The following is a 15,090-nucleotide window of genomic DNA, read 5'->3' as shown; positions in this document are numbered from 1 at the left end:
GTAATGTGATGTTGAATCCAGTATTGAAAGAGTGATAGTAAAATGTATTCGTAAAAGTTATATAATATGACTTTGTTCTTTATCCTAAAAATAAAGGCACAACTTTTTTCCTTCTTTTTTCTCATTGCTAATTATGATCTCTAAATTATCTTATTTGTATTCTTTACAATTTTTAATCAGTTCAGTACTCCACCAATGATTAACTTTTAGTGACTATTTGTCACAAACCAAACTTTATAGCATAGTTTTTTTTTCAGATTGAATACTTGTACGTTGACTAATTGTATTACTTATTGGCAGTGTATATTTACACCAAGAATTTTGTGTCTAACATGTATCACTTGATCATGAAACTTAATTATGAAACTTAATTGTAAGTTTCAATAAATAACCCAAAAATGAACATGTATAAACTAATTAGAATGGTTTTATTTGATTGACCAAAAATAAAGTTGTTTCTTAATGATAAAAGTACGTACTCGGATACGACTCATATTTTTGCAGACTACTTGTTTATTTGACATATTAATAAATATGACAACCAACCATTCAATCTATTATACAAGAGTATTCTAAAGAAAATTGGTTATAATTATTCTTCCCAAAGTTGGATGGAATCGTTTTTGCAAATTTTTCTATTTTCAAAATAGTAGATTGAGCTTAAATACATAATTATAAGGGCCGCCGACACCATCTCCTCGCCATGCTTACCTCCTTTTATAGAATTAAGCAACTAAAAACATAATTAGAAGGGTCGCAGACACTAGTTCCCTCGTGCCTCCCAAACTACAATGACACCAAAATTAATTTAGAAGTATATCACCAATAAAAAATTTAAAAACTTAGAAGTTGAAAAATACGTACCGCAATGGAATCGGGGTCCTCTCTGTGTCCGAGTGAGTTCTTCAATCATCTTCCTTATTTCATCCATATGTTGGGCATTTTCTTAGTGTTTTCGATTACTTTCTTGTATTGCTCGCTCATTCAAGTTTGTCACTTCCTCAAGACAAGCTTTTAACTTGGTAACCTCCTTGACGTGCATCTCTCGCTCGTATAATGTAGATGAAGATCTGTCAGCAGTGTTTCAGGACTTTAGTCTGGAGTCCCAACCAAAACCTTTTGAGTAACCCAGTCTTCTACCCAAAATTGCCTCACATATCTCGTCCCTAAAAAGCGGTTGAGAACCCCCTTGGGTGGGGTGGGACTGGAGTTCTAGCATTTGATTTTGCAAAAAAAAAATTATTAACTAAGTCAAACTTGTAAATTAAATGTACAAAATGAGACACAAATACCATAGAAACTTACATGAGCATCTGCAACTACCTGCGAAATGAACTTGCCAGCTCAAGCGTGCGTTTCTTTAAACAACTCCACACAGTCGACTTGATGACCTCATTGTTTAGTGAGCTCATGTTGTCATTTTAGAAATGACTTGGAGTCGTTGCTGTGGTTGTAGGGTTGCTTCGCTTTAGCAGCCTTGTTAATCGTTGATTGCTCCTACATGCAAACAATCAAAATGCTACATACAAAAAAAAAAAAAAAAACTACCATTTGAGAAAATTAAAAGTTCTTAATCACCTGAAACTGTCGAGTAAGGTAGTGATTGTAGAGGAAATACAAATCTTGAACACAATTCCTCAATTTGGGGGATGGGTTGGCACATGCCTATTTAGGATCATTGAACTTCTTAAAATGGCGATAGTTATTCCCCTTGAACTCCTTTAAGATGGTGAGCATTTGATGTTCAACAAATTGAGCAAATGTTGGATCTATAAAATCCAGCACAAACCACTGCTAGAAAAGAAAAGTACACACGTATTAGGATTCTATATATATTTAGGTAACATATATGTTTGGGGTAATTTAAAAACTTACCTGTAAACCGCACTTTACAAACTTGATTGACAATCTAGAGTAACGTCAGTCCACTTAAGCAAGCAAATTGGAAAAGTATCTCCCGTTAACACATCAATGGTTCAGCTAAACAGAATGGCATGTGGCGAGATCGGCTTATCTTGTCCAAAAGCGATAGATATGGGGATCTTCTCATTTTTCTGCACGTATCTATCCAACTTCAAGTTCCTTGATTGCTATAGTCTTCTATGGGTGCGAGTATTGAAAGGCATCTACGAAAATAGAACAATATCAAAAACATAACTCCAGATTTATGCAATTAATTGTTTATGTAACGGTGACTAATTTGATGTGTCACCCATCGATGATGTGCTTCATGCATTATTGAACTTGTCGGTGTTGAAATAAAAAAGAGTATCACTCTCATCGAAACCAGCAAGGAAAAACATAGTACTTGTGGACATATAAACCAAAATTAATTAAACATATAAGAGTACTTGAAACTGAATATATAAAAAGCGAAATATATGTGATTACGTGATTCATCATTATTATTCTTCATCGCGTGATCCGCTTTGAAAGGATACTTGTTCGTCATCATCGTTAAATATTAGAAACAAATTCATCGAAAAACTTAATTGATTTCATATACTTACAAAATGCAACTCCCTCGCTGCTAGTCAACGTGGAGCTTCACCAAATTGTTACCGACTTCATCAGGTATCAATCCTTTTTTATTTTTAAATCTTGAAGGGTCTAACCGAGCATTAGTATTCTTATCTCAAGTGACGATTTATCTCTCATGCATATGAGACATGCCTGATACCCTTTTAAACACCACCCAAATAAGTCATCATATGCTGAAAAGTCATTAATCGTCCACAACAAAGCTGCATACAACTAAAAAGCTTACCGTTATGAGAATCATACGTATGAATACCAAGACTCCATATCTCTTTCAATTTATGAATCAATGGTTGGAGGTAAACATCAATTTCTCTACCATGAGATCTTGGACCGAGTATTAACAATGACATGAAGAAGTTGGACTCTTTCATGCACTTTCAAGCTAACAAATTGTAAGGAATTAACACCACATGCCACATATTGTACGAGGTACTCATATGCCCAAACAGATTGAACCGATCAGAAAGTAATCCCAAACGAATGTTTCGTGGATCTGAAGCGAACTTAGGAAACTCACAATAAAAATGCTTTCATCCCTCTGCATCAACCGGATGTCTCAATACGGCCTCCGTTTTGACTCGTTTATCCTTATGTCATCTCATATCAGACGAGCCCTCTTGCGATACAAACAATTGATGTAATCTTGGTATCAATGAAAAGTGTCGCAATACCTTGTGCAAAAAATTTTTTCCTCTGTTACAACTAATTTTGTACCGAGACTCACCACAAGTTGGACAATGTTGCAAATCCCCAAACTTCTTCCAATACAATACATAGTCGTATTTACAAGCATGAATAGTCTTGTATCCCAGGCCCAAGTCATATAATTTTTGTTTGGCTTCGTAGAATGAGTTAGAGATATTGGTACACTACACATTGAAAACACAAGTTTTAATATCTCTAACAACATGTCGAAGGACTTTGTCGCTCCAACCATTGAGACCCTTCACATGTGACGTAACCAAAAAGTTTAAGGATGAAAATTCTGAACAGTCAAGTATAGCTCATAATGTGCTTGGTTTAATAACTCCATAAATATATTCGGCGTCTCTTATTCTAAACCACTATTAAACGACAAATCATTCTCCAAACCCTCCTCCGCCGTTTCTTCTTTGTGTTTAGTCGAAGCTTGTAAATCATACAACCTATCCAACATTTCGTTGTCTTCAAGAAACGGATTACTGTTAGTTCCTTCTTCAAATCTTTATATACCTCTATACAACTTCATTGGCTCTCCATGATACACTCAATATGTGTAGGAGGGGGCTATTCCAATCGTTAATAAATGTCGCTTCACACTCTTTCATGAGTTCCAATTTGAGTTCATACATCTCTTGCATGGATACCTTGTCCGTCCATACTCATCGACGTGATACTTTACAACCTCTAAAAATTGGAAAACTTTTTCTCTATACTCAACCGATTGAAAGGTCGATCAAAGGTTACCTAAGCTTTTTGCAAATATCCACTAATATTTATTTGAGGATGAATTTTAAAAATATTTGGAAATTCAATTTAATGTCGAGGGGAGTAGTTTTTTTAGAGCATAAGATCTCAATTTCAATACATTTTATTAAATTTATAACGTCTTTGTATATATAATTGTTATTTTCTTATTACTTTTGAATGTATCACTAAATTTTTATAGTTTTTAATATAAAATATTTATGTATTAAATTGATGTTAACTTTTTTTTGGTAATATTTCTCTATTATTTTGAGCTTTTTTTTTAATTCATTTATTTAAAAATAACTCGTTTTGTGTTTTATTAAATAATTTTTTTAAATATAACAAAATAAATACAAATATTTACCAAAATATGATAAAATTTTAGATCTATCATTATCTAACATCTACTAGTGTCTATTAGTGCTACGTACAAAATCTTGTTATGTTTTGTAAATATTTTAAACTGTTTTTTCATTTACAATAATTTTTTTTATTAATTAACTTTTAATCTGGTATCAAGATCTTTAAGAGAGGGTTCGTAATTGTTGAGAATTCGAGATTTTGGACCCAAGATAAAATGAATTTACATAAAAGTTGATTGAAAAAGAACTTTATTAAAAAATCATTTCCGAGAAATTGTAATAATTTAGTTCCCATCCTCTGACAGTATATTCTTAAAATGGATGTGAGAAATTGTAATAATTTATTTCACATTGTTGAGGTGAGTAAGTTTAATTACCACAAATCTAATATCTAATGTTCTTTTTTCACTTATTTTATTACTCCAATTATTGAAGAAATTGATAAGAAAAATAAGAGATCACTCTTATAAAATGAACTTAAGTGATATTTTTAATTCAAAATTTAAGATTTGGTATTGTTTTCTGAACGGATCTCGTGGAGTCTTGATACTTCTTCGTATACAAATGACCTTCAAATTCAATTCTAATTTCGCAAATCACCTTTTGTTTTTTTGTTTTTTTTTAAATTTAAGTAAAATTGTTTATTTTAAAATGAATTGGTGGTTAATAATTTTTATTTTCTATTATAATTAATTCCGCTCCACATTGTCACGGACACGTGGCAACATATATTTAAAATTTAATCTAGGGTATTACATATCAAAGTTTACTTTTAACATTAAAATTCAACTTCATTTTGATATCAATTTGTAGTTCTGTTCAGGAGGATGGCTAAATTAACCTACAAACATTTAAATTTACGGTAGAATTGGAATTATTCAAAGTGTACTGTTAGGAAATGATTCTTTTAGTCAACATATTTGTTAAAGCAATGGAGGAAATAAAAAGTGTTCTAATAATTAGCCTACAAACTAACATTTATGTTCTTTGCATAGCGATTTCACTTAGCTTGAATCCAAAGATTCTTTGCTTTCCCATGTCTCGTCTTTTCAATATAACATTGCCCTTTTAATTATTTCACTATAAAAACATCATTCTCATCTCCCTTTCTCTTTAAACCAACACTCAAACATCCAAATTCAATCCTCCATCTAATTACTTCTTCTACACCATGGGAGGCAACAGGCAAAAGAAATCTCACTCATCTTTTTCAATCTTTAGCTTTTTCAAATCCAGAAGGGGTCGAAAAGGAGACCACTACGACCACGGTGGGGCTTGGCTGGACGAGATGCCGAGGTCGAACAAGGTGTGGCCAAGTGATGAGGACAAAGCTCATCATTGGGTTGCTGAACCTGGCATTGATCGGAAGGCCAAAGATTATATTGACAGGATCTATCGAAACCGTGTTTTTGAATCTGAACGACAAACTGTCACTATATCTCCCAATGGAACAAAATCCAATGTGTAAATAATTTGTGTGTATATATGCCTTTTTGTTTCTATGCACCGGCTGTAATTTTAGTTTAGTTTAGTTATTTTTTTCTTAATCAATTTGTATTAGTTCATTAATTAAATAATGAATTTCTATGATTTTAGTATATATTCTGGGTTTGCAAATTCAAAGTGTATTGAATTATATAATTAAAGCTTGTACAAATGTCGAAACTGGATGAAAAAGTACAAGAATTTGTTTTTCTTTTGAAACAAAAAAGGAAAACTTTAAGAACCTTGCACACGTACATTCATTGAATTAGATTGTTGAACGAAACCCATCATAACCTTGCACACACGTACGTTCATTTTTGTGTAGTAGGGATGAAAGGGAAGAATTTGATCCAAGGACCTCGTGGTCTTTAAACACATACACTCATTAATCAAGTTTGAGATAAGCTATATTTGTTTTGCAAAAATACATGCATGTTCATTTAAAATTCTAAGATAATCTTTTAATTCATAGTTAACTAGCTAATTAATAATGATTGTCATGAAAACTTCTTCTTTCCTTACTCGTTCACTGACTTGATTCCCTATTGCATTGCCGACTCAAAGCCCTACACAACCAATGACACTCACTCGACAGCTTGACCATGTGTGACGACGGTAATAACATTACATTTGTGAATTAATTGAACCTCCGTTTCCACGTTTAAGAAGAGTTTATGTATTACTAAGTTAGTTTAAGGCTTCTATAAATAAGAGAATTTTGGTTACTAAGGAGGGGATGATGAGAGTTTTGTTGAAATGCTGAGGTGTTTTTGGTTTAGCCACGCGAGAAGATGCTTGCGAAAAGAAGAATGGTTTCTTTAGTAAAGTTTGGTGAATGTTTTTCACTCAAATGAATTTATGTTAGAAACTTTATTATGATTTGAAAGAAGAATTCAAATGAAAATATTTCAAAAAGATTTATATGAAAAGTTATGTTTTCAAGCATGATTTATAATAATGTTAAAGTTCGATTTGATGATTATGATTTCAATACTATAAAATGGTTTTCAAAACATTATTAGTTTTTTCTTTGAGATGATGCTAACTTTAATTTTATGTGCACATAAAAAGTCAAGGCTACCATGGGGTGTATGGGCTACATTGTGATAAGAAGCTCATTTATGCGTAGAAAGCTTAATAGTCTAAGCAACAAGAACGAATATGTATGTTCTCGGATGCTATTAATACAATAGTCTAAACACAAGGTAATGAGACCAAGAGTAGAGAACAATTCGAGATCTTTGGGTGAAATGAAATGATTTATCGATATGTATAAATGATTTGATATTATTTTTTCGAAATGACTATGAAAAGGTATTTGAAAGGTTTTCATAAAACCTCACTAAGTCTTTTAGACTTGAATTTTAAAAATTTATCTTCTAGGATCAGGCGTTTAGGTCAAATAGAGAAAAATGTTGATTGATTTGCAGTGAGGTGATTCAAGGCATTTTGGAAATGGTTAACCATTGCATATTTGTTCAAAGTATTATAATAATGTATGAAATAGTGCCACGACTCTTGATGTGATTCTTGAGAGATTGAATCTTGTAGTCACTTTCTTCAAATGTCTTTATGAGCATGTTAACCTTATTTTCAAGCTCTGATGTTCTGTCTTCGCTTGTATCCACACCCGTCACCATAATTGACATTATATTTAGATGAGACATCTCCTCATTTAGGTGTTCAGAGGACGAGTTGTGTTCGCCAATCACAATATTTTCTTTTATTACAATTCCACCTTTCAGTGGCTTGGACATTTGTTCTCAAATGTTTTTTTGTGACCTCAAAGGATGACATTTTCTCAAATGATTAAGTTTTCCTTGAGCGGCTGCGAGTATTTGAGTGCTTGCCGATGTCGCTTGGAGCTTTGGAAATGTTGTCTAGAGATGTCATGATTTCTTTAGATGTTCTTCAAAAAGAGAAAGAGATGAAAGATAGAGACGATCCCACTGGGCGTGTCAAACTGTTCACACAAGATTTCTGGAGAAATGTAATTTGTGGAATTAAACATTGTATATTGATTTGTATAGTGAATACAGTCTCTAGTATTTACTCATTTGATGCTTTCTCTCGAATACAAGTTAAAACTTCAAACTTCTTGGTTTTCGGTTTTCAGGATATTGTAGTTGCAAGTCAATTTGAGTTTTGATCTTCTGGAATCCAAGAAAAGTTAAGTCTTCAATCTTTAAGAAGATGTTGATCTCGAGGTTGATACGAACTTGCACGTCTATTTACAAAAGATCTTCAAAATGAATGAGAATATGTCTATTTACAGAAAATTTTCATGGCTTTAGATGGGCTTGGGCTTGACCTATTTGCTTGATGGGTTACCTATTGGACTTGGGCGTGAGCCCATTCATTTCTTGAACTTGGGCTTGGACCCATTATACCTTTTTGTCCAATTACAATATTCGCTGCCATGAGGTGACAAAATTTAAGTGATTGAATTTTTTTTTTGCTCAACACACCACTAAACACACTTAATGAACATCTACTTATATTAATAATATTTATTATAAATATGATATTTTTTTCTTAATCTAATGCTCTACAAACAAATTTTGAAAAAAAAAAATAATAACTTCGGCTTGAATGCTATAACAAAACAAACTAAAAAAAGAATAGGGAAAAAAAGGGGAAGGGTTATAAAGAAAGATAGAGATATTAGTAGCGTTATTAGAATTTTTTTTTTCTTGAAAAAATTAGAATATGATTTTATGTGAGATTTGAATGTATATTCTTACAAAAACCTTACATGACAGAATCAAAATGTTATATTTTCTAAGTTAATGGGTTGGTGGTGAATCATAAACAGAGGTCTCATCCCTACAAAAGAATCTCACAAAAGCCCTCTGGACATCTCAATTTTCATAATCTGAAACAGCAGAAAGGGTAGAAGATTATGGAGGAAGGAAGCGCAGAAGACAACTTTCAGCAAACCCCCCCTCACAAGAAGAGCAAGACCATTATCAAGATACCCTCATATCAAGAAGTCATCGATAGCTCACAGCCAAACTCACAATCCTTCTCCCAAGCCTTTGCCTTCCTCAAATCCTCCGAGTTTTACTCTCCTCCTCCAAAACCACCATCTCCTTCCTCCTCCCAATCCTTGCCGCCTTCCAACATCACAAACCCAAGGTACTTGTTTCCCCCATTTCCCTTTCCAACTCACCGTTTCATTCACTGCCTCTTGAATTTAATTTTTGTTTTCTCCCCCTTATTTTGATATGATTTTGTCTTTTGGGTTTGTTGGATTTCGATGTCTATGTGTGGGTTGTTGTTGATTTCAGAAAAAATGATCAATTAGATACTTCATCTTCTTCAACATCAGCTTCTGCAGCTACTCCGGTTAATAGCTTGTCGGTGTCGAGTTCTGTTAGTCGCAATGCCATTCTTGTCAGCAATAGACAGGTGAGATTGTTAATATAAGGCACTTGGGGTGTGTAACCATCTTAATTTGAATTGGTAGTTGGCACATCGTGTTTTTCCATTTCGGAATTTCGTTGTGAGTTTATAAATGATTTCACTGGCTTGCTATCCTGTAGCTTAGCTTTCCATGGAAGATGCGTCAATCGTGATTTCTAGGAAGATTGAATAATAATACACGAATCTTAGGTCATGACTTATTATATCAAATTTAGTAATGATGGAAGGTTTCAGGGTTCGTGAAAGCATATCTGAAGCATTTGCTACTTGTTGATGGTATAACTCTTTTACGACAGTGTTAGGAAGTAATTCGGTAATCTTAGTGAAATGTGGATGGTCTTTGAAGAGATCTCTTGGTCTAGCATTAACAGATTGAAACTCTCAAGCTTAGCAGTTAAACTGTGATGCGCTAAATAAGAAAATGAGGTCAATTGGTTAGTTGTAAAAGTGTTCTACTCCTGCTTTGTTATTTTGTTTTTCCTTTTTCTGTGACACTTGGTAGAATTCCTTATTCGGTTGGTGAGAGTGATCAAGTACAAAAGAAACTTCCATGGTGAAATAAACAAAGGAAACTTTCTGTCAGTCTATGTTATAGACAATAAGTATTCTTTTCTATTGCCCTTTCCTTTTTAGAAACTCTGGTGTTACCCGGATTCTCATCTGAAAGTCTTCAAGAGGACAGTGGATCTCATCTTGTTGAGTTGGAGGTTGTGTCCTTATTAGTTACTGATGGGGTATAGGTGTTGGGAATCTAGTGAAAGTTATTGGAAACGAAGGTTATGATGCGGTTAAATTATATGTGTGGTTGGTTTTGTTAGGGGAGCTAATATTGTCTGCTCTATTGGATTCCGTTGTTAATTATCTGGCAGGGAAACGAGGGATATCATTGCTCCGTTTTCTTTATTGTGGGCTTTTTAGTGTCGCGATGGGAGAAGGAAGGGGCTTTTGTGTGTGGTTGCATACCCATCCGGAGGGGTTTTCCAGTAATTCCCTTTTTCTTTGTCTGGTCGATCCTTCTCTCTTGAGAGATTCAGTCTTTGCCTTGATGTGGAGGATGAGAATCCTTAAGAAGATTAAGTTCTTTATTTGGTTGGTTGTTCATGGTAGGGTTAATACTGTAGACAAGATGTCAAGGAGGATCCTTTCCTTGATGGGGTAGTGCTGCTCCATTTTTTGGAGGAGAACTGCAAGGGACCTTGATCATTTTCTTTGGAGTCATGACTTTTGATTTTGTTTTGCTATGTGGACTTTTTTTTTTTATAAGTTTGGTTTTTTTCTTGTGTCTGATGGGAGCATGTCTAGCAGGATCGAACTCCTTATGATGTTTGGTCCTTTCCTAGGTTCCATATATCCTTATGGGCTTTGGTTATGAAGCTTTTTTTAATAATTATCCACTTTGTTTTATCTTGTTTGGTACTTCAGCTTTTTGGAATTAAAAGCAGAGGATACTTACATTTATATTTAAATTAAGAGAAAAGAGAAGTGTTAAAATACCCCAATTCCTAAACATCAGCTCATGAGCTTGCTCTACGATTGTTCTTGTATTTCTCCTCATTTCCTTTTCTAGCCATACAAATTTTAGTATGGCGAAGAAGCTAACCTACCAGAGGTTGCATGAAGTCTTTGTTGGGATATTGGCTCTCTGTTCATTCTGTGGAAAATTTTGCTGATGGGTAAAAACAGGATCTCGATAATTTATGGTAGGAATATCTTTAAAGATGGTTTAGACCATTCACATTTCAGTACCTCACTCTAAGCATTTACACTCTTCCTTCAAGTTAATCTCTAATAACTAAGCTGCTTAACTACCATTAACTTTATTGTTATTTTTATTTTTCTTCCTTTCTTCTCACTATCTAATGGATTGAACCTCCAACGTGGAGCATTGGGCATAGCTGAGCTAACTGCTGCCCCATTAAGCGAACAAGATGTGAAATGTTTTGGTTTTTATTTTATTGTTATTATTATTTTGCCCTTAATGTCGCCCAATGCCCAAAGGTGTATAAGGACCGTCTTTTTTATGTTACCTAACTCCTTCTATTTCATTGTTCTCAATGAAAGTGTTTTTTAATCTTAAAAAGAGGAGAGAAATAATGAACAGAATCTTTTTGGCTTAGTACTTCAAGGTTACTTTATTTGAAGTTTATGCCATAAAGTATATGCCATTGTTATATCGTTAATAATGGTGAATTGATTTCATCTCATGTTTCTCTCAGAAGGGAAATCCTCTTCTCAAACACATCAGGAATGTGAGATGGGCTTTTGCAGATGTAGTACCTGATTATTTACTTGGGCAAAGCTCTTGTGCTCTCTATCTAAGGTTTGAGTTTCATTCTCTCTGTATATACTCTACTCATGGTATCAAAAGAAATAAAATTGAACTCTCTAGATTTAAAATGCCTAGTATCCATATGAGGCTTGGTTTGTTTGAATTGTATGTAACACTGGCAATCGTAAACGAGAGTTTCTGAACTCTTTGCTTCTATAAAATATGGTTATATTTGCATATAAGAGTTCTAATATTGACAGGGACGGTCAGTGTTTTCCTTTAGCATTTGACTTTTAATTTTTTATATAAGAACAAATCTTTAATTGAGAGAAATAAAAGACTGTACAAGGCATACAAAAAACGAGTCCACAAAGAACATTAACCACACGAACAAACCCAGTCCACCAAAATGAGATTTAGCTGATAAGTACAAAACATCTGATCAGCGGGAGTCTATAATAAGACTTAAACCTAATCAACTCCCAAAGCTCTTCTCAGGATCTCTTATCCCCCAACCAAATTCTCCACAAAATAGCGAAAAAGAACAACTACATTGCCATAAAACTCTTCCTTTATCCTGAAAAGAAGCGTTAGCAGCCTCTATTGAAAACCTAAGTAAACCCAAAGTCCTAAAGAGCCGACTCTAGAGAGAGACAGAAAAATTAAAATTCCAAATTAAAATTTTAGGGTCCTCCTCTTGCTACTTGCCAACACGCAGCACTAGAGGTGCTTTTGTATTTGATTTTATAACCTTTATGCTAGTTTTGAACTCTCGCGCCATCTTATCCATGGCAAAACATTATGCTATGCATCAGCCATCTTCTTAGTGCTTACTTCTTCCGTATGTTAGAATATGTCATTTATTAGATTGTCTTTTATGCAGTCTTCGGTATCATCTACTGCACCCAGACTACCTGTATTACCGTATAAGAGAATTGCAAAAGAATTTCAAGCTTCGTGTAATTCTGTGCCATGTTGATGTGGTAAGAAACCATACTGGCTAGGGTTTTTCCCTTATCCTTTCTCTGTTTTCCTGATGAAGACTTCAAATAGTTAATGTTCGTTACCAAAGCCTTAATCGCCTGTTGAAGTAATGGCATATTTTAGTTTATTTCAGGAAGATGTTGTTAAGCCTTTGCTTGAAGTCACCAAAACAGCTCTGCTTCACGATTGTACCCTTCTTTGTGCTTGGAGGTAAGCGTGATGTTCATTTGAAGTTGTTTTTGGCTGGCCTAGATTTGACGTTTACTGATGTGTACATGTGAAAGCAATATACTTTTAGAAGGATTGGTTGTGCAAATATTTAATTGTCAAGCATTTTAATGATGTCCATTGAAGATTTTGTTAACTACTTGGATTGGAAATGACTTCTTTTGTTGATAGGTTTTCTATATTAAATCAGAAAGTGAATATTAGGATAGGAATGGGAACGTTTTGAGTATTCTGGTTGAGGTAAAGAGTAGCAAGCCCATGCCTGAAAATTGACTTTTAGATTTTATTTCTGCTTTTTATTAGTTTGGAGGAATGTGGTCGCTATTTGGAGACTATAAAAGTCTATGAAAACAAGCCTGCAGATCTTATTCAAGGCCATATGGACACGGACTATCTGTCAAGGGTATTGATTGTCTAAAGTTTTTTCCCTATTGAACATTTATTTCGTTTCTGTGATATCAATATCGTGTGGACTTTTATTATATCAACTCTTAGCCATTTTGTCGAAAAACTCAAATCCACCACAACTGGTTTTATTTCCTTAGCTCTTAAAATATGTTCTGAACTAAAATTCTTGTTTTAATTGTAGCTAACACATGTCCTAACATCAGTTCGGCATGTTAATAAGACTGATGTGGTCACTCTTGGAACGACATTTGGGGTAAACCTTTGATGTATTTTTGCTGAGGTTCTTTCATTCTTGTCTTTTATGTCGTCTTTGGTGTAAAACTGCTAATTTGTTTTCTGTTGCAGTCTCTATCTCATATCATGGATGCATCCATGGAAGATCTAGCTCGTTGCCCTGGTATAGGTGAGCGCAAGGTAGTCCCTTTTCCAAAACAGGGCGCTTTCCCAAGTGTGTCCTTAGTTCTTGTTATACTCTTGTTTACTGGTTTCGTGAAATTCTTTTGAAAATATCCCATGTCCTTGATGTTATCAACAATACAATAACACGCATTTAATATGAGAAAATTTTCACTCATGAATATGATATCCTTCTTCTTAATGTTCTGTTTATGATCTTGATAGATTTAGATTGTTGATAATTCTATTCAAACCGGCATTATCCATCCTCCATACCTATCTCAATTTCTTTGTCAGTGAATGAGCTTATATCATTTAGAAATTTAGATTGATGTTTAGTTTGCTTGCATTAAATGCTGTTATTCAATTCCTCTTACTCCTCAGGTAAGGCGGCTGTACGACACCTTTCATGAGCCATTCAAACGTGTCGTTTCAACCCACCCTGCTGTTCCAGAAACTCCAACCCAGATTAGTACCAAACCTCGGTCAAGCAATGAAGAACAAGATGTGGATGGGAAGAGAATAGAAGAAGATGGTAGCCAACACAAAAAGGAACCTAAATTAAATGTCAAATCAGCTCTTTCTGCTGCTTTTGCCAAATATGCTGACAAAATTGCTAAAAGTGGTAGCATTCCACAAGAAAAAGAAAAAGGAGAACCTGAAAGTAGCAACACCCAGTAATTTTTACATTGCTTCTGGCCATCCATCCAAATCCGTTCTAATATTAAGACCATCTGATGAGAAGTAGCAACTGCAGGTCTGCTTGTTCGTGTTGCTGTAGAGTATGATCACATGGCTACATCCTTCAGAACACAATTCAAACCTGCTCGTGTTGTGTTTAGAATGCTACTTTGCTGTCGTTTGGAACACAGGAGTGGAAGTGACTTTCAGTCGCTCAAAAACGACATATAAGTTATATTTGCTTTTTGTATCTGTTAGATGTAACTTTTTCTGGACAAACAACAAATAAGGTCAGTAATAAGCGTGGTTTTTTCAGACACAAGAAGGTTTCATCTGCTGATTTAGCCTCAAATTATTGTTTACTGAAGCAAAATTGGAATTTTCTTTTTATGTTTTTTTATTTTTTAGTCATCAAGTTCATAAGTTTGACTAGTGATTTGTTGTAGTTTAAGACTTGAAGGCCATTTGTTTGTATCTGCTGAGAAAGTGATGAAAAAGCAGTTTTACTGCTTTTAGTTGGAAGGGAAATATGATTTTGGCATCCTTTTATTAATTACCTCTACAATATTTTATTTGGTTTTATTGAAAGTAATGAGGTTTAACATCGAATACTTTTGAATATACTTTTAGGGGATCAAAGAAAATAAACTATGATACATACATTAAATTACATTCTTTGTATCTCCAACGTATACTTGAGATACATGTTGATTGGAGAAGTGATTGATTTTTAGTTGGAGACAGTTAGTTTGAAATCATGAAATGAATTTCAACTGAAATTAGAGAAAAAAAATAACAAAAACGAAGTTGAATTTGAAAACAATGTTTAACAATTTCAAATGTTATACTATTTTAACATTT

The 15,090-nt window shown here is 34.0% G+C and overlaps 1 protein-coding gene across 3 annotated transcripts; it reads left to right on the top strand.

Moving 5' to 3' along the window:
• Positions 1-8,584: 8,584 nt before the first annotated feature.
• Positions 8,585-14,782, top strand: LOC101213096 (DNA excision repair protein ERCC-1). 3 transcript variants are annotated; one of them, XM_011658158.2, is made up of 9 exons: positions 8,585-8,975; positions 9,128-9,248; positions 11,480-11,583; positions 12,416-12,515; positions 12,650-12,726; positions 13,048-13,147; positions 13,334-13,405; positions 13,498-13,600; positions 13,933-14,066. In XM_011658158.2, exons 1-9 carry the CDS (start codon positions 8,740-8,742, stop codon positions 13,959-13,961), a joined length of 942 nt encoding a protein of 313 aa, XP_011656460.1. In that variant the 5' UTR covers positions 8,585-8,739; the 3' UTR covers positions 13,962-14,066. The 3 variants fall into 3 exon arrangements, with proteins under 3 accessions (XP_011656460.1, XP_011656461.1, XP_004138378.1); XM_011658159.2 differs by having other exon boundaries at positions 8,587-8,975; positions 13,498-13,555; XM_004138330.3 differs by having other exon boundaries at positions 8,601-8,975; positions 13,498-13,566; positions 13,933-14,782.
• Positions 14,783-15,090: the final 308 nt, after the last annotated feature.

The sequence above is a fragment of the Cucumis sativus genome, chromosome 6 (assembly GCF_000004075.3).
Source record: "Cucumis sativus cultivar 9930 chromosome 6, Cucumber_9930_V3, whole genome shotgun sequence".
Lineage (NCBI taxonomy): Eukaryota > Viridiplantae > Streptophyta > Magnoliopsida > Cucurbitales > Cucurbitaceae > Cucumis > Cucumis sativus.
This window is presented reverse-complemented; position numbering and strand designations above follow the sequence as displayed.

Coding starts and splice junctions, on each gene's coding strand:
- LOC101213096 (XM_004138330.3), top strand. CDS start 8,740: ATGGAGGAAGGAAGCGCAGAAGACAACTTTCAGCAAACCCCCCCTCAC. Junction 8,976..9,127: donor TCCAACATCACAAACCCAAG/GTACTTGTTTCC, acceptor TGTTGATTTCAG/AAAAAATGATCAATTAGATA. Junction 13,567..13,932: donor CTGGTATAGGTGAGCGCAAG/GTAGTCCCTTTT, acceptor CTTACTCCTCAG/GTAAGGCGGCTGTACGACAC.